Source organism: Glandiceps talaboti, chromosome 20 (assembly GCF_964340395.1).
Source record: "Glandiceps talaboti chromosome 20, keGlaTala1.1, whole genome shotgun sequence".
Classification (NCBI taxonomy): Eukaryota; Metazoa; Hemichordata; class Enteropneusta; family Spengelidae; genus Glandiceps; species Glandiceps talaboti.
The window spans coordinates 1,218,618-1,245,911 of record NC_135568.1 but is presented as its reverse complement, the minus strand read 5'-3'; the positions used below and the strand labels follow the sequence as shown (position 1 = coordinate 1,245,911).

Here is a 27,294-nt window from a genome sequence, read left to right as displayed (position 1 = left end):
TTTAAGCTTGGCTGGATAAGCATACTTTGGCTGGTGAAGATGAAAGGAAAAAAACTACCCAATTATAGTAATAACATGCTGTTTTGTTTGAAATACATGTAGGAACAGATACTGTGGCATTTGTTGAATACATAATTGTGCATATATACTATGGTAATATCTATCTTGTGACTGGTGTCATCCTTTGTAGCACAACTGAACTGAGGTTTGGTAGTGCTAGAGGCACGGTGAAGTGTTTTTACAAGTGTATGTGCATATATGTGTATGACTGTGTATGTATGTGTGCGCATGTGTGTGTGTGTGTGTGTGTGTGTGTGTGTGTGTGTGTGTGTGTGAGTGAGTGTGCATGCATGCACATGAGTCAAGGAGTGACCATTTGCAGTAATATCGCATGGCATTACTACTCTCACAGTATGATGTGTGCGACACATGCTACAGATAGCTTATTAGAATAAGGCATTCTTCTTGGTATAGCATGAGGTAAAATGTTACTTACAGGTACATGTAATACCATATCAAGCGTTACTACAACTTAGTATATTAGCAATAAGTGTAATGTCTTCAGTCTTCATATAGTGATATCGTTTCTATGTATTTCTTCTATTACAGACATTATAACAACTCTCTTATTCTAAAACCAACTCAGTAAGATATCAGCTGTCAAGTTGTGCAATCCAAGTTTTTTTGTACGATAAAAACGACTCAAATCCACCAAAATGCCTTTCAAGAAAAAGAAAGTGACAATTGCAGACACCAGTGGTGAATCTCAAGAAATGGATAACTTGCCCAGTACCAGTAGTACAAACCCAAGGCAAAGAGTGGGGATAGGAAGATCAGCCAGTATGGTTCCCTCACAGGTAAGCTATATTGTCCCTCACCAGTAGTACAAACCCAAGGTAAAGATTAGGGACAGGAAGATCAGCCGATATGGTTCCCTCACAGGTAAGCTAGATTATCCCTCACCAGTAGTACAAACCCAAGGCAAAGATAGATGGGAAGAATAGTTAGTATGGTCGTCCCCCCCCCCCTCCCCGTCACAGGTAAGCTGATACAGTTGTCCCTCACCAGTAATATAAAAAGAACAGTTAGTATGATGATGATCATCACCACCACACCACACAGACACACACACACACACACACACACACATACACACACACACACACACACACACACACACACACACACACACACACACACACACACACAGAGGTAAGCTAATACAGTTTTCCCTCACCAGTAATATAAGCCTAGGGCAAAGACATGGGATGGGAAGAACAGTTTCTGTAGTATGATGAAGGTGGATATTATACTCAACTATCAATATATCATTGCCCTGCCCTCACATCTGGCCCAGAGAAAGTTCAGAAACAGCACTCCTAGTGGCCAAACTACAAAATCTTTTGTTTTTCTGATAATTAAAACATGACATGTTACACATTTGCTATATTGGCTATCTCACATTGTTGCATGAGTTTTCTTTCAACCCAAGATATATATATCAGTATTTTCATTGAGGTTTTGAACCCATGTATTTATTTTATAACTTTTCGCTATATTTATTTATATATTTATATATTTATATTTTCAGAGGAAGATGTCAACAGGAGAGGAGCTATCTCCGCCATGGCGACGATCATCAGATGCAGACATTGTGAAGATGTTAACTCCAAAACACAGTTTTATTGCTGATATATCAACTCCAAGTTTTGAACTCAACAAAGACACCCATTATTATGATGAGAGAGATTATCAATGTAAGTTTTGAATTCTTTCATTGGATCATAAACCAATGTCTTGGTGTCACCAACACAACATATAACCAAGGTGTAGGAATGTGAAATTGCCTACTTATTCTCATTGCACCAGTGGCTGTCACTTTTTGTATAATTCTTTGAATGTTGATAATGTTACCACATGATATACTTCCAAAGATGTTGTGTTATACTATATTACCAGGTAATTGATATTTTATATTTAGCTGTTGAGTTAATATCTTGATTAATTTTCATCAATACATCAGTTGACTTTGCATGGACCAGTCAACCATTAGCATCCTGTAATGTTGATCATTGTCACCCTACCTATAACTGGTCTCCCCTATTGACAAATGATATAGTCCACATACTTGGGGGAAGACTGATATTGACATCAGAGCTACAATTCTTTTCTTATTATCTTCAAATAGTACATCGTAGAGAGAATTTACATCACCACACTGCATTCGGACATCACCATAGATCAACAGGGAAGTTTCCATCCAGAGGTGAATCAAAAGCATCCTATCTTGGAGAAACCCCATCTCGTAAGAGTTTGGAAGATCGCGAACCATCAGCCAGGTCTCTAGACAGTGCTTTACAACGTGAAGAACCAGTTGATGTTACAGATGCAGTGGATGGAAGTAAACCCATGGTAAGATTAGAATCAAACACATTGTACTTATATCAGGCATAGTGTTCATACCTTTGATCCTTGGTGGTTGTCTGTTCCAGGATGCTCTGTTTTCAGTTTGTCTTCTGATGATGAAGGATGTACTCTGATAGATTATGTCGTTCTAAATTTGGAAATTTGAACATCTATATTTTATATTTAAATTAATATCAAGTCGTTCAAAATTGACAATGTGAGTGTACATAATTGAAATACAAAAAATGTAGTCTAGTTGTCATGAAGGAAATATAATCTTTTGTTGTTTGACGTCACAGTCTACTAAAATTTCACTGATTCTACAATTTTTGCCTCAGGCTCAATCTTGGAAAAGTCTATGAAAGACAGGATAGGGATAGCATCAACGTTAGGAATTGAGAATGTTGTGTTGAAAACAGTGAGAGATACATATACATACAGAACAGTAAACAGTACATTTCAATGGTTATGATATCAGTGGTGAACGTTCTAAAATAACCAACTTGTACTTAGTTGTGAACAAACAAATACCCCAAGAGGATTAATTTACACATGAAACTCCGTGGAAATGAAATTAGTTGAATGATTGGCCATAGAGTGGTGAAGCTAGAATCCAGAAATATTCATTAACGCAAGATAGCACATGATCTTAAAATCAGTAGATTTGGAACTGGTAAATCTATTTTATAATCTCTGTTATTCCTGTGTCTCTATATGTTATCCTATCCGTAATTTCGTCCTTTTCTTTCAATGTTTTGTAACTTTCAGTCCACAGACCTCCCTGTTGATGAGAGTACCAGTTCGGCTATGGTAAAACAATTCTACAACTTTCTTACGCCATGCTTTGTCATAAATATTAATATATTCCAAACTCTCTTCCATTCTCCTGTTCTTTCTTTAGCATGACTGGTCCAGTTCTCATTATTTCACAAAATTATATCAAAGTTTATTTTTGTGATAAATATATTTTGAAGACCATACATTCATTGAAAAAAAAAAATCCTCAGTTTTCCCATGTTTTTTTATTTTGAGATCATATTTTGAAAATAAATTTTGGTAAATGTTAATTTATAATTTATTTTGATAGCCATAAATATACACTTCCTGACTTAAAAAAAACCTGGCTTCTTATTTTTTTCATTAAAGAAACTTTAGAAAGTCAATTCAGTTTTCACAATTTTTCAAAAATCTAAAATAAAACTGATAAGATACAGTGTAGCTATATCAACTTTAGTATTAAGTTTTTTTTAAAAATCTATGAATAGTTCTGTTCTACTTTGTTTAAATTTGATGTTGTTTTTTTCATGTAGAATGATTTAACTACATTTTCTATTAAATTTCAATCCAAATCAGCGAAATTAAATGAAAAAAAACTTTCATGACTTTTAGAAGCTGTAATAGTAAACAAAAATATTTGATTTTTATGTTTTTTGGGCAATTTTCAGCCACTCAACCCAATCTATTATGACATTGATGTAAGTAGATTTATAAAGCATGGCAACATAAGATGACTTTGATTTTACAGTGACTGACTTATACTAAAGAGTTTTGGAAAGAAATGAAAGCTGTACTGAAACATTTAATACCTGCCTAATCTGGACCATACATATCGCTGTCTTAGATAAAAAAGATTGGTCATGTGGCAATCTTTCTATATGGCTTCATTGGCATGGCATGGAAATAAACACATTGTAATGATTCAGCTCAATGGAACTTGTGCTATTGTGACCTGTAGAGGGGGTAGTTGTAAGATCCTCCCTTCCTCATCTGTTAGAACCACTTCCAGTGGTTACTGTTATGTAGTAAGTGTTCACTGTCCTGTTGCAAAGTGTTATTTGATCTGTATAAAATTACAACTGGACATCACTTCTTTTGCAGAGTATTAAAACTGATACTGAGGATACTGAGGCATCTTCACGTCAGTCCAATAAGGTTGTATTTAAATCTTACATACACTGTAATAGCAGATACAAACTTATTGCAATGACTAGTTCTGAACATGTTTTTGAAAATGAAAAAATGAAACTACATTTTTGAAACCATTGAATGTCAAAAAATTACTGTACCAAATTACTAAAACCATTTTAGATATTGAAAGTTTAAATATTTCTAATAGTAAGAGAACCAGGAACTACAGAAGTGATCAGCTCCTAACGTATCTTCTAAAAATTCTAAGGATACTGCAACAGTAGCAACCTGTCCTCTCCAAAAATTCTTGTAATAGCCTCCTCTACAGGTGTTGCCAAGTTCCAATTGCATCCATTTCAAAGAAACATGTTGTTTAATCATTGCTTCATCTTCTTTGCAGCGTGTTACTACAAGTTTGTAATTACTAGTATACTATTTACTAAATAGATGCTTTTTTCCTAGCACCCCTCCTGCATCATTTAGTATAATACAAGACAACCATGCAGGCAGTGTGGCTACATTGTAACAGAAATCTGAAACTGGAATGTCATGTGACAAAAGGATTGAATTGTGGGTGCATTTTAAAAGGCCAATAATTCAATCTCAGGCTCTTGTATTAATGTTATCGCATCAGAAGTATCATAAGGATTAACTTTTCAGTAGCTCTGCCAGACAACTGTTAAAATTGAATATTGGAAACAATCTAGAATAGACCTTTCCAAAGTTTGCCATGGTGATGCTCTACTTCCTGTCTGTGTCTAGAATGTGTGTACCTTGGGGGGTATACATGGTATAGGTTACTCAGTTAATCATAGAGCACTGCTGCTTCCTCTGAACAATATGAAAAACATCCCTGATTTACACTTCTACAGAATACAAGGAACAAAGCTCTAAAGAAACGGTACTATGAGGTGATGATACCCCCAATTTGAGTGAGGGCGCTGTATTCCCAATTTCCTGTTTGCAGTCTGAAATGGCCTATTTGGACATCAGTGTTCAAATTAAAATGTTACCAAGGCCCATTTCAGATTAGGATTAACAATACAGTGAGAAAAAAAGTTGTTTAGCAGAGCTACAAGAAAAAGTGGGTCCTGAACAAATGAATGATTCTATGGAATCCTTACAGCTGCACTGACAAGTTAACACTAATGTGAGAACCTGGGATGCAAACATTGGCCTTTAACTGACAAGATAACACTAATGTGAGAACCTGGGATGCAAGCATTGGCCTTTAAATACATCCTCATCAATCAATTACTTACATGACATTCCAAAAATCAAAAAAAAGAATTGTTGTAAGTGCAAATGTTTGAAGTGAAATATTCAGTGTGTTCTCACATGCAAAAGTTGTAAGCTACTAAACATGCAAAATTTGTGATTGTTTGAATAATTGCGAATTGTTTTGTGGATCACAGAGTTGCTGGAATGGAAGAACTAATATATGGATTAGTCTTGTGGTGTCATGTATGGATTAGTCTTGTGGTGCCAAGTTGATAAATGAATTTACTTTGAGATGACATTGATTGATTGATTGATTGATTGATTGATTGATTGATTGATTGATTGATTGATAGGGGTGACTGCTTGATTATAAGTTTATTTAAGGAGGGTAGAAGTCTTGTTAAGGAGGTTGTGTCAGATTAACAAGTAAGTACAGAATTTGAAAACAATGATTTATGTTTAGGATGGACTTTAGTTTGGTTGGTTGGAAAGCATGATTTGTGTTTAGGATGGACTTTAGGTTGGTTGGAAATAGAGTAACTTGATGTGCGTGTGGTTTCTATGGGTCTAGTAACTTGATGTGTGTGTGGTTTCTATGGGTCTAGTAACTTGATGTGTGTGTGTGGTTTCTATGAGTCTAGTAACTTGATGTGCGTGTGGTTTCTATGGGTCTAGTAACTTGATGTGTGTGTGGTTTCTGTGGGTCTAGTGTCTGCTGTGGTAAGAATTGTGTGTGGAAGTGCACATGGCTTCCACATCTAATCTTATGAAGATGTCTAAAATTTATATTATTATGTTTTCAGTTTACACTTGGAGGTGAACCTCTTGATGTAGAAACTGTATATGAAAGGGACTCTGATGAAGAAGGGTGGCTACCAAAGGTTGACAAAGACTCGTTTGTGTTGAGAGTAGATTCAGATGAATCTGAACCTGAGGTAGTTGATAAACATACTGTACATGATAAGATCATAGAAGAGGAAGAGGAGGAGGAAGAGGGAGAGGGGGAGAGAAAGAAAGAGCCCGTTCCTGAGATGGATAAACAGAAAACTACAACTGTTGACATTGGAGATAGTCAAGATGAAGAACAGGATGAAGTTCCTGAACTTGGGAAGATTGAAAAAAAATCATCACCAGCCAAACAGAAACAGAAACGGAAACATCATCATCGACATCGGCATCGGCATCACAAACATCGTTATGAACAAACACCAAGGTTAGCTAATCACTGACTGTCATCTTTCTGGCTTTGATGCAGACTCTGTACACAATTTTGACTTTAATCCTGTTTCCAAAAAAAACCTGCTATTATATATTGTATAGGCGTATAGATAATTTCTCCAAAAACAGATTTATTTTGGGGTGGCCCTGGGCTAGGGAAAGCTCTCAATATTACTTCTATTAATATTGATGATGTATGTATTGTTGGCCATGGTTGCCACAGGTTACACTTGATTACTGTAGCTGTTTTCTGACAACTGGTAATACACAAATTATTTTTCAGTATTGATAAATATATCGTTGTGTCAGTGCAATAATGGTCATATCTACCTATATAATTGTATAACAGATATGACCTCACTGCACTGACACGATGATATACATACATACATACATACATACATACATACATACATACATACATACATACATACATACATACATACATACATACATACATACATACTTACATGCATGCATGCATGCATGCACGCACGCACGCACGCACACACACACACACACACACACACATACACACACATACATACATACATACATGCATGCATGCATGCATACATACATACATACATACATATATTAAGATAATTGGACAGTGTTCCTTAGTTTGGTATTTTATACATTGAGATATTTATTTATCTATTATCTGATTGATTAATTGGTTGATTGATTGATTGATTGACTAATTTATTGATTGATTGATTGATTGACTAATTGATTGATAGGATACAAGTACCAGAAGGTGTACCTGAAGAGCTGAGAGATGAAGAAATGTTAATTGCAAGTAAGTGAAATTAACAGAGTAATAAAATTACTTTTGAGTATGATGATATTAATCTAAATCTGTTATTTTTATCCAAGTCTTGGTGATGTTATGTTACAATTCTAAGTTAGTTTTAGATATATTTACATGTATATAATATTACTTGTTATGTGGAGATAGTTTATGTTTGTGCCAAATTGTGGTTTGTTGTTGTATTTTGTGTTTGTATAATCTGTTTTGTTTGTGACATGCATGCTTTTCTCTCATTTATTCAGTTTTTTCAGGTTCTATCTTGTACTGTCAGATTCTTAATTGAATTGATTCTTAATTTGTTTTTGACAAAACTACAAAACAATGAAATTGAGATTTGCTTTGTAAGATAGATATAAAATCTGCAACAAATGAACATAAAAATGCTGTAAATTTCTGATTAGTTTTACACCCTATTAAGCTTTTATTCCTCATTCTCCCAACATGTACAAACAAATACCCCCAAGGGAGAAAGCGGATTAAGAAAATAAAATTTGTTTATGTTGTATTAAAATGTGAAATGCTTCAGTTATGAATTTGACATATACTGTAGATCAACTGTCTATCCTTCATGTGATCAGTCCATTCTTTATAAGTCTATTTTAGTAACTGTACACTATCTATGATAACCACCAACAACTCACACTTTTAGAATTCAATATTACACCACAAAGTATAGCTGGACAGAGTTACAAATTGCAACAGCAAAAGGATAACCCACCAGTTACACCAATTGTTGCATAATATGATAAACGCCATATTAATCACCAGTTACACCAAGGGTTGCATGTATGATAAACACAACATTATAATTATATTTGTACCTAGAAAATGTAAGTCGTATAAATACTGCAGAATTGTGCTATGGATTACACAAGTGATCAATGACCACAGAGTTACAATTAGGATTATCTACAAACATGATAAGTACAAATACATATGTAGCATTACATTACATAAGTTATACAATAAACACTGATGCCGTAATTCAGACAAAGACCAGAGTTTTATGTAAGTCACAAGTTATACAGTTATCATGGAGTTATAGACTTAGCCAGAGTTAGGCCCAGCATTACATTACATAAGTTATACAATAAACACTGATGCCGTAATTCAGACAAAGACCAGAGTTTTACATAAGTCACAAGTTATACAGTAATCACATAGTTACAGACTTAGCCAGAGTTAGGCCCAGCATTACATTACATAAGTTATACAATAAACACTGATGCCGTAATTCAGACATAGACCAGAGTCTTACATAAGTCACAAGTTATACAGTAATCACATAGTTACAGACTTAGCCAGAGTTAGGCCCAGCATTACATTACATAAGTTATACAATAAACACTGATGCCATAATTCAGACAAAGACCAGAGTTTTACATAAGTCACAAGTTATACAGTAATCACATAGTTACAGACTTAGCCAGAGTTAGGCCCAGCATTACATTACATAAGTTACACAATAAACACTGATGCTGTAATTCAGACAAAGACCAGAGTCCCTGGTCATCACATTTTGGTATTATCTTAATAAGGATTACTCGGATTAATCGGTCATTTGTTGTGGGCCAACTTTTTCTATAGCTCTGCCAAACTCTAGTGTTCAGACCTAGATTCTGATTCTAATCTGAATTGGGCTGTCTATGAAATCAGGAGTTATGATGTGTACTTATCAATTAGGCTTTCTAACATTCAGCCAATGTTATATATAGAGTGTGAGTTAAGATGAACATCATGTAGAGTGTACAGTTACTTTGATAGATTCTTATCTAGACACACTAATATGATAACACATTGTATCTTCCATGTGGTATCCAGACCAGTCAGCGTACATACTGGAAGATATCCAAGGTTTTGTACCTTATATTCATTTCTAGCAAGTACAGTGTTTTTGCTAAAGTTGGGAACCCCCCCAGTAATAGAAAAGGGGGAAAGGGGTAACAGTGTCAGAATTTCCCATAGAATCTACCATTCTGTTTTGGAACCTGGGTAAAATGACTTGGGAACTCTAGTAGATTTTACCCACTTATACCACCCATAGCAAAAACACTGCAAGTATAAAAACAGCATGCTTTAATGGCGTGATGTGGTAACCCAAAATGGCTGTATAAAAACCCTACTGCCTAGTATTATGCTAGAATGTGAAATTCTTGCAAACCAGATCCATTTCATATTGCTTCTTCCCCTACATCTCTTCTCTCTTTGCTATCCATGCTTTCTCATCATTTGTTCATTTATGTGTTTTGTTATGATCTGTGTTTTGTTTTGGCAAAAATTTGAATTGTTTTAATGCAGTCCTCATAAGCATTGTACCCTCTATAAAATGAACTCCCAGGTACAACTAAAAATGTCTGGTACAGTCAAATATTTAAAGTTTGATAAAAAAAAAGTTCTATATTCAAATACTCTAGTTTCGCAATGATGAAAGGTATTGAGATATACTGTTCTCAAAATATTCTGTCCTAAACTGGAAAGATATTGTCAACTAAAATTTTAACTGTACCGGAATTCTTTCTAATTGTGAATTTTAATGTGAGTGATGGATTATAAATTTAGGAAAACGCAGCAAATTTGATTATACAGAGTATTTGAGATTAATAGTATGATAGAGGTTACTATGTACTGAATGAAATGCAATATTTATTTATTTGTATATTTACTGCTGTATCATATGTGATAGTAAATTTTCAAATCAGTGTTCTACCGAAACAATTTAACAGGGGCACAAAGCACTCTTGTAATATCCTGCTTGATATGATCACATTGTAAACCTCTCCATTTTATGTCATATAGTATTAAAAACAACAGCCAGACACAGATGTTTCTGGTATCAAACCAGTAACTAAATAATTGTTACTGTCCTGATTACTAACTAAACCCTCTTTGCAAAACATTTCTAAGGAGAACACTATAAAATTAGACTTACTCAAGCCATTAATCTACTGAAAAGGATAGAATGGCTTATAATATTAATCTCAGTGCACTTATATTTGTTTGAAGGTTTTTGCACTGAAAGACAATTTATGAAGTGTTTAGTTTAAGTTTTAATACATTAATTGGCTTTGTCTCATGTTGTAGTTATCAGCTGACTAATTAATAACGTGCAAAATTTGCTGCTATAGTTAACCAAATCAAAGTTATTGGTAGATTTAGTGAAATATTGCTTGATGTTTGAATGCATGATTTGTTAAGTTGATTAGTGTTATAGTTGAAATGAGAGTAGACTCTAAGGTACGTCGTGTCACTCCACCCTTGTCGGTCTCCTCTCTCTTTCGAGATATGAGAGTACGTCTTGTCGCTCTGCCGTCACCGGTGTCCACTCTCCTGAGACATGAGAGGGGTTGACCGATGTGAGAGGGCGCCCTGTCACGGCATACCTTACAGACTAACGTGGGAGGTACAAAGTACATTCTCCACAAGTTGTGTGAGTTCTGTCATTACTATCTAGTCAGGTTAGGGTAGGAATTGTAATGTTCTGCCCTTGCCCTATATAATTATGGTAAACAGAAAGATAGCATGCTCCAAGAATTTATTAACTGTAATATCCATTTGATTATAAGGTCCAATGTAATGTTCTTGTACAGTGTATACCCAACATGTAAGACCTAATGGTATGGGAAGGTTGCATGCTACAGGATTTTGACGTACAGAATATACAGCATACCACAACTTATTGAGAATGCGTATTTACCCATATCCTGGACGCACCATGGTCAGAACCCCTCCCAAGGTTTTAAAATCTTCCCACCCATTCCCAAAATAACCTTTCTGCTGCTTTTATTCAGTACAACTGTCACGCAAAATATGTACTATTACTAGATAACTGCTAGAAGGGGTGTGCTGGGTGACATGAATGAAAAAAACTTAGTTCGAGAATATAAGGGTTTGCATGTATATTACATCCACTTATTAGCATCCAGTGATGTTTGTATTTTTCTGTAAAAGATGGTAGAGTCAAAAAACATATGAATTTGTTAGCCTAAAAAAATTATATGTAACGTGAGTTACATTGTGTAAATTGAAATGCCACTCTAGGAAGTGAGGGTATTCTCATTAATGTTTGGTCCTGGATAGTTATTTCATTGATTTACATCACCTACATTAGATGTGATTTCATAGAAACACTAAGTTGAAGTTATCCTTCGTTTGGGGATCTTTGCTGTGGACCACATTGCATCATGGGAGTCAGCAGAAATGTTTATGCAATGGTTGAACAATGAATATTCATGACCTTTGTACTGATGGTAATAAGCACTTAGGATTCATGAATATTCACTGGCACTTGGTAGGATTTCTTTCTTGGAAGAAATTTGAGAAAAATCTTTGTTTTATAATGTTCTTAGAAACATTAGAATAAACGGAATGAAATGACAGTCCCAAGATGTATTTCCCCTATTATTATTGTCACATGTATTCTTTTTGTACGTTTAATTTAGGTCATCGTTTGGAGGACCAGCCAGGAGTACGTCGACATTTGATACGCAGAGTTAGCTCTGTTATGCATCCTGGAAGACATGCTAAACATTACCAACGAGAGGAAAAACCTGAACCTAAGAAGACTTCAGGTCTGAAATTGAAGAAAAAATTTGATCATCGCCCTCATGAGGTAAAGTGGGTTGATTTCTCAAATTTCTGTGCAATGAACTTTATAACTGGTATGTTCACTGAATGTTTTGGAAAGTGTATGTTAGTGGAAATGATACTGTAACAGTAACTTGTAAAAGTGACATTATCATTCCATGTCACACAGTGTCATCTCCAGTGAAGATGTTACAGTATTTGAATGTTGAGAATTATACAGCAGTTGCACTATTGTTACCCTACACCCACACATCACCAACTTGAAGACTTACCAGTAATTGTAATGCTTCTCCCGCCCCACCCCACCCCACCCCATATGCATCTTCAGTGAATAGTTGACAGTTATTACAATGTTTCCCCCACCCCATGTATCTTCAGTGAAGACCTGAGTTATTACAATGTTTCCCCACCCCAACTCCTGTATCTCTCAAGTGAATACTTGAGTTATTACAATGTTTCCCCCACCCCCAACTACCATATGTACCTCTCCAGTGAATACTTGACAGCAGTAATACTGTTTTCCTCTCTGTAGGTGTTTGTTGAATTGGATGAATTGTATACCAACACTGAAGGTAAGATGGCATGGAAGGAGAAGGCTAGATGGATCAAATTTGAAGAAGATGTAGAAGAAGGAGCTGATAGATGGGGTAAACCTCATGTAGCGTCTTTGTCATTCCACAGTCTACTGGAGCTAAGGAAAGGAATGGAGTTGGGTAAGAACTTCTGTTAGTCTGTTCTATGTGTCTGGTTATGTGAGAGCACTGTCACAAGATACTGGAATTGTATTGGTTGCGGGCGCTGTCACAAGGTAGTGGAATTGTATTGGTTGAGGGCGCTGTCACAAGGTACTGGAATTGTATTGGTTGAGGGCGCTGTACCAAGGTACTGGAATTGTATTGGTTGAGGGCACTGTCACAAGATAGAATTATATTGGTTGAGGGCGCTATACCAAGATAAGTCACATTGAACAGGAAAAGATGAAGGCAAAATTTCTATAATTGCTACTGTATGCATATTATGTATGTGGCAGAACATGGAGTCAAAAACATTGTGCAAAGGAAATTCCTGAGTTCATCAAAATTATACTGGAAGATGAAAAGCACACCTATTTTAAAACACAGAACTGTATGAAAATTCTAAAAATACCATAGGATTTTCCTAGGAAGTACTATGACATAATCACTCTATTCTAGCCCTTGTTAAAACCAAATATCTGCCCTCCAAACAGCACTCCCAGTGGCCAAAAGCATAAAATATTTTGTCTTTCAAATAAGCATAATGTAGTATATACGCAAGCCAGGGTTTTTTGTGTGAATGTACAGGTATTTTACAGATATCTCTGGTACCTTCCAAATAGCACTCCTAGTGGCCAAAGTATGAAATCTTTTGTTTTTATGTCTACAGGTACTTTACTGCTTGATTTAGATCAAAGAGATATCTCTGGTATTGCTCACCAGATCACAGAACAAATGATTATTGAAGATCAAATTGGAGAGGAGTCCAGAGGAGATGTTCTGAGAGCGTTATTAATGCAGCATAGGTAAGTTGACACATTACTCTGTTTATCTCAAAATGAATACTCCAGTCTTGTTATTTTCAAACACCTCATGCTGGCAGCAGTTTTTGCCATGTAATAAAATCATATGGAAAGACCATGCAATATTTTATAGGTGGTCAGGAGAAATTTGTAATCAATTCTGCATTGTACTGGCAACCAGTGCATATCTTACATATCTTACAAAACTTTTTTGAAAAAAGATTTCAAACACATGTTGTATTTGATAAATTGAATATCATTTAATTTACAGGCATATGAATGAATCACAGGGTATTCTTAGAAGTCTGTCAGCATCCAGTCTGCCTTCAATGAAGGTTCATCAGTCAGACTCCAGGAAAGCTTTAGAGAAGAACTTTAGTATGGGTGTACTGAGAAATAACAGAGCTGGTTCTGATGCTAAGATTGATATCGAGGGCAAAGTTATTGTGAGTATTACTCAAATAGTGTTTTTTCACAGAAGGGGACTCAGAGACTGACATGCATAGAGAATCTTGTATTGATTAGACACTCATTCACAAGATGAGTGTAGATGAGGGTGTACTTGTCGGGTAATGACAAATGGGGACTATTGCTGACACAGAGCCCTCAGGTGCTATACATTGCCAGGCCGTGTCTGGGATAGCCTGTGGACTGACTTGGAAAGCAGTGACAGAGCCCTCAGGTGCTATGCGTTGTCAGGCCGTGTCTGGGATAGCCTGTGGACTGACTTGGAATGCCTTGACCGTTCCACAGCAATGTAATAGCAATTGAAACAAAGCACTGTCATGTAGTCCCAAACCTAAATGGAAATATGCAGAATTATATGTGTATTTGTTTGTATTTTATAAATATCTATATAAAAGATTCATTGGGAACAGATTGTAGCACCAAAAAGGAAAGAGAGATTTGGACTGGTGGCAGTATTTAGACGATTACTGTGAACAACATGTAAAACCTGCATATAAATGTTTATTTTAACAGAACCACGGTGATTTAACATCCCCACTTCTTGGTGCCAGCGCAACTCCTGGAAGATCATCGTCCAATAACAACCTGGAAGCGGCCACCTCTCAAAGTAATGTCCCCGCACACATGGTGAAACCGTCCAACCCAAACAAACACATACCAGTGAAAGGCATTATGAGGCAAATCCCACAGGGTGCTGAGGCTACAACTGTACTGGTTGGTACTGTGGATTTCCTTGAGGCACCGTGTATGGCCTTTGCAAGGCTTGCCCAAGGTGCTATGCTGGATAACTTTACTGAAGTACCGATACCAGTCAGGTTTATATTTGTACTGCTCGGTCCGAGTGATAGTGCTATGGATTATACTGAGATTGGTAGATCTATTTCAACTCTTATGGCTGATGAGGTATGTTAGGTTCCTTTCTTCACAATCAAAATATATAATAACTGTATGCATGCAATGTCACCATTGTTTTTAGATAGGAACATCCTGGATACTTGCAGATCAGATGGTTTTATATTGCCCTACAACAAGTAGTACTTCATTGAACTTGACATTTTTCCAAGATCCAATTTTACAATCTGGCAATCTATCTGAATGGACATCATTAATACAGAAAACTGAACATTTGCCTCCGTGTAAATAATTCACTTGGCATGTAATAAACATGGTAAAGTCCACGATCCAGAATGAGAATCATCTGAGTCATCATTTAATGATGGTGTGGTGAACAACTTATCCCAGACATGACTGAGCCAAAACCCCATCCAATTGTTCACCAAGGATGATTTCAAACTATTCACACTGCCCTCTAGTGGTGAACAATAATCATCGTCAGTTCTGAGGATGGAAAGAGTCATATTGCCAAAATGTAGTCATGAAAAAATTATAATTTGTTTGTGTATCAATGAACGTTATTTTAATTAAATGAACACTTTAGTTGTTTTGTCTCTGTTAATCTGTCATTCATTTTGTAATTTTCAGCATTTTTTCAAGCAAATGTACAAAGCTGATTGCAGAGATGACTTGTTCAGTTATTTTGTCTCTTTTAATCTATCATTCATTTTGTAATTTTCAGCGTTTTCACAAGCAAGCATATGAAGCTGACTGCAGAGATGACTTGTTAGATGCTATAAATGAGTTTTTAGATGACAGTATGGTATTACCACCAGGTGATTGGAACAGAGATACTCTACTTCCGATAGCTAGGATGCATAAAAAGAAAATGAAATGGAAACAAATGATGAGACAGAAAGAAGAAGATGAATCCAGGGAAAGTAAGTGTTAGTATAGGCAAGTCAAAATGGAGGATGTTTTATCTGTTTCTATGGGTTGTATATTAATATGAATTATGATTTCTGTCTGTCTGTCTGTCTGTCTGTCTGTCTGTCTGTCTGTCTGTCTGTCTGTCTGTCTGTCTGTCTGTCTGTCTGTCTTCTCATGTTTTCTACAGTCAGAATAATGATACAATTTGGCCCGTCTGTTTGGATCATTTTTCAGAGCATTATAGTGTATTTTAAGGGAAATAAAGATGTAAAATCTACCTGAGTTCCCCAGTTATTTAGTAGAGTTCCCTACCAGTGTTTTTTGTTAAGGGTGGTAAGCTGGTAAAATCTACCTGAGTTCCCCAGTCATTTTAGTAGGGTTCCCTACCAGCATTGTTAAGGATTGTAAAGTAGGTAAAATCTACCTGAGTTCCCCAGTCATTTTACTGATGTTACTAGTACCAATGTAAATTATTACACAATATATGAGAAGTAATGTCAGGTTTTACCTTACTTCCTCATTTCCAGCCAGGCAATTCTTGTATAAATGTTTGTTATTATTTTCACTGTACAGGTGATTCCCCATCATCTGAAAGAGCTGCCAAGAGTGTGGATAAGATAGATCCACTGAAAAGAACAGGCTGTTTATTTGGTGGTCTAGTGAATGATATCAAACGACGGTATCCCAAATATCTCAGTGATTTCAAGGACGCCTTGTCAATGCAGTGTCTTGCTGCATTGGTTTTCATTTACTTTGCTGCCCTCTCACCAGCAATCACATTTGGTGGTTTACTAGGTAAGGTTGGACCTTTGTCTAAAACAAAGTCATAACTATGTGGTTGGAACAACAGTTGAGATTTGACATACCCCTACTGTGTGAAAGATGTCTTCTTTGATCACCGAAATACAAACAGCTTTGATTGTATAGAATTATTTAAAAACTTGCCCTCTTCCAGTATCTAAGTATTGATAGTTTCACCATCTACTTATTGCCAACATAAAAGTGATTTCACTGTGAGCTTTCAGCCCAGTATCTAAGAATCGATAGTTTCACCATCCACTCATTGCCAACATAAAAGTGATTTCACTGTGAGCTTTCAGCCCAGTATCGAAAAGATTTCACTTCTCTTTTAGTTTTCAGCCCAACTTTAATTGATTTCACAGCCCAGATTTCAGCCCAACTTTAATTGATTTCACAGCCCAGTTTTCAGCCCAACTTTAATTGATTTCACAGCCCAGTTTTCAGCCCAACTTTAATTGATTTCACAGCCCACTTTCAATGCATAAATGATTTCTTAACCAACTTGCAGCCCAAGTATAATTTCTACTTTCTATTACTAACATAATATCTAAATGATAACTTTAAACTTTAAACAATTGTACACCCCACTTTCAGCCCAATATCTAAACTATTTTCAGTCCAACTTTAAAATGACTTGGAGTCTACTTTCATCCCAGTATCTCATATCTTCATACCCTTCAACCCTTTCAAGATTGGTTTTCTTATTAATTAAATTATATTCATTCAAAGCTGTTAATATTTTGAGGTGAACTTTTGGACAGATGACTATTTCATCTCCCACACATAAGGAGTCTGTCAGTTTCAGAGAGTCCAACCACACAGTTTTGACTTCAGCAGTTTTCTTTGTTTTGATACACAGGACCTTTTTTGATACAGAGTGTATTTTTTCCGGTTTCCGGCTGTTTCAAATTCGTTTGGAAGCAAATATGTGCTAACGTGTTTCTTTTGGCTTCACATAGCACTGTGATCAGTTCCACGTTTGGAGGATTGATCCTGCTAAAGTATGAGATTGAGATATAGACAGTATTTTTCAGAAGGCAAGTGAAACGTTATCTGTAAACTTTCATCATTCTTACAACAACAACAACAACAACATGGTCAATCAGATATTCAATAATAATGGGAAAACATCAAGTGCGGACTTGACTGTCTTCTAACAAAACCACGTCTTTCAACAGCACAGCTTTGTACAGATACTAGACGTGTTCTGGGAAGCAGATGTGATGTATAATTTGCATGCAAATGCATTCAAATTAGAACGTGTGAAAATTACAAATGTTACGGATGAACTGGTGCTTTACACTTTGTGGTCAATTTCACTTGAAATCTGCATACATCGGTGTACATATTTCACGGTGTGTTGTGATTGAGGCACGTTACATTTCCAATTGTAAGAGAGATATTAATGTTATGTAATAAATATAAAGGTGAAAGCTGCAACCAAATGACAGTATTATGCTGTAAAGAGTGGCTATGTCGGTGTCACCAACAGGTATCGAGTTGTAGATGAAATATCAATGGTAAGGAGGGCTACATGGATATCGTGTATATAATTATGTGTATTTTGAATTTTCTGTAACTCTTTTAACAAAAGTGTTTTTATATATTATGAAACTCTCTTGTTGTATCAGCTTTATTGTTAAAACTGCAACTTACGAGCCAAAGTACAAAGTAGATGAGTTGAACAATTTGAAAGTAGTTTGTGATGTTGGCATGCCTTACTGGACAATTGTTTCCCCATGTTTGATTTGTCAGGTGAAAAGACAGACAGATGGATGGGAGTCAGTGAAATGATAGTTGGTACAGCCTTTTGTGGAGTATTGTTTGCATTGTTGTCAGGGCAACCACTTCTCATTATAGGAGCAACAGGTCCTGTACTTATTTTTGAAGAAGCAGTCTATGTTGTAAGTATTTAATCAAAATATTCCAAAAATTATGATGTCATTATTTTATTTATTTTATTTATTTATTTATTAAAGAGGATTTAAAATCGTTCAGATAACCAGGGCCCACTAGTCTATGGCTACTACATTGGGTTCCATTCGTAGAACTGATCTCAGTTCCCCTCTTGTCTAGTCCCCAACAAAGTACAGTCATGATGTTCTAATAGTTGACATGTCTGGCTTTGAATCTATTAACTGGCGTTTTTGAACCTTACTACTGCCATTTGTTTCTGAAGTCTGTTGGTAAGATTTGAACCATGACTGTCAACCATTCAGTCCAGCTATATGAATAGGGACCAGGTAGGATAGATGTCCACCCATTCAGCCCAGCTATATGAATAGGGACCAGGTAGGATAGAGGTTGCTTTGTGAAGGGTTCAATCCTATATACTGACAACAATGGATCATAGGATTCCCAGGGAGCTGAGGAAGTACAAAGCATTGTTGTGTTGATGTGCCATGCCATAATAATTTTGAAGTGCTTTGAGCACAGTTACTATGTTCACATTACTTATGTGAGTTTCACTCTTGGGCAACATAAGTTGTAAAATTGATAAGGTGGATTTAGGGTTCCGTTCACATTGTATTATGAACTTGACTCAATGTCAACATAAATCGCATATGGTACCTAAATCAGATATTATCAGCATAGCCTTCATTTGTTCCAGTCATTTAGCAGAAATCATGAACTTTGACCCGGGAAACTTAATTTGGAATATCCTATATAAAAATTGACATTATTATTATTATTATTAATAAACAATAAATGTTATTACAGTTTTGTAGAGATAGTGATCTGGAGTACCTACCATTTCGTGCCTGGGTTGGAATATGGGTGTTGGTAGTCACCATCTTTGTAGTCGCCTTTGAAGGAAGTACACTTGTCAGATTCTTTACCCGATTTACAGAAGAAATATTTACTGCTTTGGTCTCGCTTATCTTTATATACGAAGTCTTTAAAAAACTCCACAAGGTAAGTATCAGCTGTGCTGTCACATACAAGTGTTTTTTTTACTCTTCTTTGTTTAGATGTATTCTATCAGCAATATCTGCGGACACCAATGAGGCAATGTGACCCACGTCAAAAATCCCTGAATGAGTCGCAAAGCCCACTTGCTGTTTCTCTGAATTCTTGGGTAATGCAGGTGTTGTAAAATAATGAAATCATTTACCAGAACACAAATTTCATGAAAATGTCTTTATTTCCTGGAGCGTTGTTCCCATTTAAGAAAATCTTTTGTGCAAGGATAATGGTAGAAGGACATACTAAAGCAATATTTTTGTTTTATTTTTGTAGGTATATATGCGACATCCATTGTTAGATGATTATTGTTTTGAGGAGCTGCTTGAAGATGACTACAACTCAACTAACTTTTCATCTCTTCAGTATTCTTTGATGTCAAATAATGAGTCGTCCAACTACTCTATACCAACTACCATGTCTAGTGAACTGGACGAAGACTTGCGGCCTAAAAACGAACCTAACACAGCTCTCTTGTCAACCATTCTCACTTTTGGAACATTCTTCATTGCGTATTTCTTAAGAAAATTCAGAAATGGTAGATTTTTCTCAAACAAGGTTAGTTTTGATTTGAAGGATGAAAGTTGTCTTGTTGACAAATTCTTGTCCAGTGTTACGTGGGATAAAGTCTTCAATCCAGGACAAATGTGAGTGTCCATGACCCCCACAGATATAGGGGATATTTTTCAGCTGTTTGAAATCCACTTGATTCTCTCTCACTGCCACAAATATTATTTATCAACTGATCAGCTTCTTTTGAAAAAGTGGTTCCAGTTCAGAACTGGAAGTCAGGTGTCATGTGTTCAAGTCCCATTAAAGATAGGTGATATTCTGTGACTGACCCAAACCAGGGTAAAAAAAAAATCTTTCAATTACTGGGAAAGGAATAGATTTATATAATGTTATGTAGAGCTTAACAGTACATGTTCCTTTTCAATGTTTATGGTGGTTTCCTTAAATTTATATTTTATGTCATATTAACTTTAAATGATGTCATAATAGTTGAATAGTGCAAGGTTGTATATTTTGCATTTTTGTTACTCTACAGGTACGGAAGACTTTAGGAGATTTTGGTATACTCATTGCCATTGTTATAATGGCATCATTTGATGTGGCCGTCAAAAATGTATATACACAGGTATGGCATGTGATTTGTTATTTTCAGTTCTACGTGGCAAAGTTAATTGGACTTTGAAATTTAAACTGTCAAAATATGCCACATAGCTGAGGTTTTATGAAAGTGAAAGTGAAACATGCAGTTGTACCAAGAGAACAGAAATACATGTAAAACATCGAGGGATCGCCGATCGACTGCATATCATACACATTTTATGATCCCCAAGAACAATTTAGATAAGAAATAGGCTTCCCATAGACCACTCATTACAAATATAAACAACACCACACTCCTGCCAACAAACAGGAACTGTATGTGCAAAATTCTTGGCTCTCGTTGGTCTAGAAAAACCATCCCAGAATGCACTTCACTCTAGTAAATAATGGTGAACTTTTGAATGTCTCTTGCCAATCAAAAAAGTGGGAAGAGTGTAGATTTGGAAACCAAATCAGCTTTAATGTTTGACGGCGACATTTGAATATGATAAAAAGTACCTTGATTTAATCACACTTTCTTTCCTGTCATTTGTTCTGGAAATAATGTCACTGGGCAAATTATGGCCGGTAGATTTGTACCATCAGCATTGTATTATAGAGAATGATATATGCCTGCCTAATGGCAAGGGCTTATGAACAATTACCATAACCTAATAAATCATCTCTATATTTAATTTGTATCTTTGACAGAAATTAGAAATTCCTGATGGATTCACACCAACAGCACCAGACAAAAGAGGCTGGTTTATTAGTCCTTTGGGTCTCCAAACTCCAATACCTGTGTGGGCAGTCTTTGGTGCTGCTATACCTGCTATATTAGTATTTATTCTTTTATATATGGAAACACTTATTACAGAGTAAGTAAAAATGACCACAACCCCATGTTAATACATAGTTAAAGTCCTCTTCTAAAAATTACCTGCAAGGGGAAGTCTGGTCAGACTTATTTCTGTCTTTAGTACACTGGTATTGATTACTGCTATCAACTTAAGGAAAAGTCCAGTCAGACTTATTTCTGTCTTTAGTACACTTGTATTGATTACTGCTATCAACTTAAAGGAAAAAGTCCAGTCAGACTTATTTCTGCCTTTAGTACACTTGTATTGATTACTGCTATCAACTTAAAGGAAAAGTCCAGTCAGACTTATTTCTGCCTTTAGTACAACTGTATTGATTACTGCTATCAACTTAAAGGAAAAGTCCAGTCAGACTTATTTCTACCTTTAGTACACTTGTATTGATTACTGCTATCAATTTACATATGATGTTGGATGATGAAATAGTGCCTCGGCTCTAATATTCAACTTTAAAATCCTTTTAAGAAGCTCTACTGCATTTACATGTGTTTGTGTACATCTGCTATTTTGGGGATTTCGTGCAAGGCATTGTGGGAAAACCTTGCAGGATATGACATCATATTTTATCAGTTTCATTGTGTTGACGTTACTATAGATACTAGTATAATCAAAAATATTTACATTTTCTATAATTTTGTCATTTTGACAGACTTATTGTGAATAAGAAAGTGAACAACTTAAAGAAGGGAGCAGGTTTTCATCTCGATATGTTTTTGATTGGTATACTTGTGTGTGTTAGTTCACTGTTTGGACTACCATGGGCTTGTGCTGCTACTGTGCGGTCAGTCAGTCATACTGCTAGTCTGACTGTTATGAGTAAAACCCATGCACCTGGTGAAAAGCCTAAAATAGAAGGTGTTATTGAACAGAGAGTTACTGCTCTAGTGGTCAATATGCTCATTGGTAAGTTTACTTTTAATCACTTGTTTTAACTTCCATAATTGAAAGTCAATATTATAGCCACCCCTCTAAGACTGCCACGACAGCTACCCCTCCAAAATAATGAGTACTTGAAAAATTAGTTCTGAGTTTTGGTAAAAAGTTAAAACTTCAAAACTACTTGGTAGAGGGTTGTCGGTGGCCGAGTGGTTAAACCACTTGCCTCTTACCACTGCGGTCGGGGTTCAAACCCATTCAGGGTTGTCGGTGGCTGAGTGGTTAAACCACTTGCCTCTTACCACTGCGGTCGGGGTTCAAACCCATTCAGGGTTGTCGGTGGCCGAGTGGTTAAACCACTTGCCTCTTATCACTGCGGTCGGGGTTCAAACCCATTCAGGGTTTGCTTAAATTTACCACACTGTAAGTAAGAAGAATGTCGTTCAGTTTGACTCTACCGAACAACGCAGGTTTTCCCCAGGTATTCCGGTTTCCTCCTGCATTAACACTGAACCCATGAGGGATGACCCTCACTGGACTTCTTGGGAGACAAGTGTTTATATATTTAAAGAACTATCCAGTATAAATAAAGATTATTATTATTATTATTATTATTATTATTGTTATAATAGATGTACATACTAAAAGGAAAACCACCTTTATAAAATAACAGTTTGGATTTGAATATTGGATGTGTACAATACCTTTGGCAGTATTTTTGGTAATTAGGCTGTACATAAGAATGCAAACATTAAATTAATAATATGTGGTACAGATATTGATGATAACAAAGTGCATATATCCTATAATGTTTGTGTTTGTATGATTCCATGAATATTGATGAATTGTATGCATTATTACAGGCATATCTCTTGCCATGCAGTCAGTACTGAGACAGATTCCGATAGCTGTGCTGTTTGGTGTATTTTTATACATGGGTGTCACTGCCATGAGTGGTATTCAGTTCTTTGAAAGGCTACAGATGCTTCTTATGCCAGCCAAACACTTTCCTGATACCAGATTTGTCAGAAAGGTAAGTTTGATTTCTCTCAAACAATCAATATACTGTGAAATACTAAATTTAAATTTTCACATATAATCTATTTTCACTGTATTCGTTGGTGTGGTTTTCTGCAAGAACAAAATCCCTGAAAATATAGTATTTGATAATATCTTCATCATCTTCAAGACATTATTGACCTGGTAAAGCATTGATAGCGTGTCAAAATTAGCCCAGTGTCATACCTTTATTATACCATGCACAATCCAAGTTGAACAAAAAATAAGGAATTTATACCCTGTTTGTTCTACGTCTCGACAACACGTGTTTACATCACTGATTCTGCTGTTTTTTTTAAATATGCTTCAAAATGTTCAAAATTGCCATTGCTTTCCTTGATTTTTCTTTGATATTACTGGCACTGGTATAAGTATGTTATTCTCCAATATTTTTGTTGTTCAGCCAAGATAAATACAAGTGTCCTAAGGGGGCTTTTTGAGGACTAATTATTTTCAGGGTGATTGAGTTTATGATATTGTACACTGTTAACTCTCAAACATCTGTAAGTTTCCAAGTTTCTAAATTATTAGTGAATTAATGATTTTGAGTAATTTGCAGCTGAGTAGATTTAATGATTTTGAGTAATTTGCAGCTGAGTAGATTTCAATTTATCAGTAACTATTCTTTCAGTACAGTGTAGTTGTAAAGAACAAAAGAACATATGTAACTGTATAGAGGCTGCACAGGAGGTGGAATGAGTGACATTTCAAGATTTGATGTGTTTTGTACGGTTAAGACTTGTAGGGTTGACACTTGTTGATGTGTGTTACAGAGAGGAAGTTCATTCTTTTTACAACTTATTCTCATCTACTGATTTTCTCCACTTGACAATGAAGTCATTGTATGCCCCCCTCTCTGAGGTACTGTACAAATATAGAAATCTTCATGAACTATCCACTGTAATGAGTACAAATAATTTTGTTATTCTTCCAGGTGAAAAAATACAGAATACATTTATTTACAGTCCTTCAATTTGGTTGCCTAGCATTACTGTGGGTTGTCAAATCAACTGTTGCAGCATTGGCTTTCCCTTTTGTTCTCATTCTTATGGTCCCTATAAGATTCCATGTGATTGGTCGAATATTTACATCAAAAGAACTTGAAGAGGTGAGTGTCCATCTAAAATAAAAGTCAATCAAAACATGTGGCTGAATTATGGTTGTATGAGATCATCACAGTTGATAAATCGATAGACTGTAAGATATGTCATGTTGTTCAGCCCTGTCAGACTTCTAGACCACTGTAAGATATGTCATGTTGTTCAGCCCTGTCAGACTTCTAGACCACTGTAAGATATGTCATGTTGTTCAGCCCTGTCAGACTTCTAGACCACTGTAAGATATGTCCTGTTGTTCAGCCCTGTCAGACTTCTAGACCACTGTAAGATATGTCCTGTTGTTCAGCCCTGTCAGACTTCTAGACCACTGTAAGATATGTCCTGTTGTTCAGCCCTGTCAGACTTCTTGACCACTGTAAGATATGTCCTGTTGTTCAGCCCTGTCAGACTTCTTGACCACTGTAAGATATGTCCTGTTGTTCAGCCCTGTCAGACTTCTTGACCACTGTAAGATGTGTCATGTTGTTCAGCCCTGTCAGACTTCTTGACCACTGTAAGATATGTCCTGTTGTTCAGCCCTGTCAGACTTCTTGACCACTGTAAGATATGTCATGTTGTTCATAGCATCTATGGTTTCTTTGTTCTGAAAACATGTACATATGCGCATATGACGTCATCAGTCAACATGTGATGGTGCTGTTCCCCATACAGGCAACAGCACTAGCAACTGTTGACAAGTAAACGTCATTTGCAGTCAACAACGCTAAAACTCTACATACCATGTGACCACGTATTGACGAATCACAACACGGGAAATGTAATAAGTGTGTTACAAATCTCACTTGCACCCTATTCTATTATTGTAGCTAAAGTGATTTTAATTATAATATTTTGCAGCTGATGTTGTACTGAGAAATTATTAAAGATAATTTGGTTGCTTAGTAATCGATGTTTACCATACTAGCTCAAAACGACCTTCATTTATTGTTGTGTTATCTACAAAGAATTGTATTTGATCCAGTAAAAAAAAAAGTTTATTTGAACAACTGCAGTCACCATAGTTTAATATGCAATTGACACTTTTGAAATTGAGTGGCTAGTCTAGATTAGTTTTCTCAAATAAAACTATTTTTTAGTCTCTCGCCCACAAATGTAAATCGTTTTCTTTTTTTGGATGTTTATGTTTACTTGTTATATTTTTGTTTATTTATGTTTATCTCTTTTAATGGAAATAAATTTCAATTCAATAATTCATTTTGATTAATTTTCTGATAATTTCTGTGTTTTTTTTATTTCAGCTTGACAATGATGAGGCAGGTGATGATGACGAGGGTTGGGATGAATATACCATTGCACCATTACCGATTTAAATAGGAAACTACAAGTATACATATCACAGTCCCAAGGATTATAAACTCACACAGTCTGTGCTTAGCCTCGGACTAAAATGACAACAACGATTATAAACTCAGACAGTCTGTGCTTAGCCTCGGACTAAAATGACAAGAAGTTTGTCTCTTTCGTCTACTTTGATTTGAATGTGTATTGTGTTCCTTCTCACAGTAGTGAAGTGCTGAGACATTCCCTGCTATCTGTTGCCAGGATCCTTGGAAATTCCCATTCCCTGCTATTGTTATCGAAATCTTTGGAAATTCCCATTCCGTGCTATTGTTATCGAAATCTTTGGAAATTCCCATTCCCTGCTATTGTTATCGAAATCTTTGGAAATTCCCATTCCGTGTTATTGTTATCGAAATCTTTGGAAATTCCCATTCCCTGCTATTGTTATCAAAATCTTTGGAAATTCCCATTCCCTGCTATTGTTATCGAAATCTTTGGAAATTCCCATTCCGTGCTATTGTTATCAAAATCTTTGGAAATTCCCATTCCGTGTTATTGTTATCGAAATCTTTGGAAATTCCCATTCCCTGCTATTGTTATCAAAATCTTTGGAAATTCCCATTCCGTGCTATTGTTATCGAAATCTTTGGAAATTCCCATTCCGTGCTATTGTTATCAAAATCTTTGGAAATTCCCATTCCGTGCTATTGTTATCGAAATCTTTGGAAATTCCCATTCCGTGCTATTGTTATCAAAATCTTTGGAAATTCCCATTCCGTGCTATTGTTATCAAAATCTTTGGAAATTCCCATTCCCTGCTATTGTTATCGAAATCTTTGGAAATTCCCATTCCATGCTATTGTTATCAAAATCTTTGGAAATTCCCATTCCGTGCTATTGTTATCAAAATCTTTGGAAATTCCCATTCCGTGCTATTGTTATTGAAATCTTTGGAAATTTCCATTCCCTGCTATCTGTTGCCAGGATCCTTTGAAATTCCCATTCCGTGCTATTGTTATCAAAATCCTTGGAAATTCCCATTCCCTGCTCTGTGATACTAGGATCCTTGGAAATTCCCATCTAAACTATCAAAGGAATGAAGTTCTCCCAGAAAGTCCTTATCATTGTGTGCTTTGGATGTCTATGTCAAGATAATGTCTTCAACTCATCTCTTCAATTGAAAGACAGAATAACTTTTCAATTAATACTGTCATGATAAACACTACCCAAGGATTGATATACTGTACATATCCAGAGGTGAAATATACGGATAGACTCCCACCAATTTTACCAATTCAACAACGC

The 27,294-nt window shown here is 35.9% G+C and overlaps 1 protein-coding gene across 1 annotated transcript; it reads left to right on the top strand.

The window, feature by feature from the left end:
- The first annotated feature begins 716 nt into the window (after nt 1-716).
- Nucleotides 717-26,990, top strand: LOC144450942 (band 3 anion transport protein-like). The gene is made up of 25 exons (XM_078141702.1): nt 717-857; nt 1,598-1,757; nt 2,189-2,448; nt 3,175-3,216; nt 3,852-3,881; nt 4,285-4,338; nt 6,339-6,748; nt 7,497-7,555; nt 9,389-9,421; nt 12,007-12,176; nt 12,684-12,864; nt 13,556-13,691; nt 13,960-14,134; nt 14,670-15,059; nt 15,733-15,931; nt 16,494-16,715; nt 18,477-18,625; nt 19,443-19,637; nt 19,962-20,243; nt 20,734-20,823; nt 21,489-21,655; nt 22,305-22,558; nt 23,395-23,564; nt 24,525-24,698; nt 25,947-26,990. Exons 1-25 carry the CDS (start codon nt 717-719, stop codon nt 26,016-26,018), a joined length of 4,215 nt encoding a protein of 1,404 aa, XP_077997828.1. The 3' UTR covers nt 26,019-26,990.
- Nucleotides 26,991-27,294: the final 304 nt, after the last annotated feature.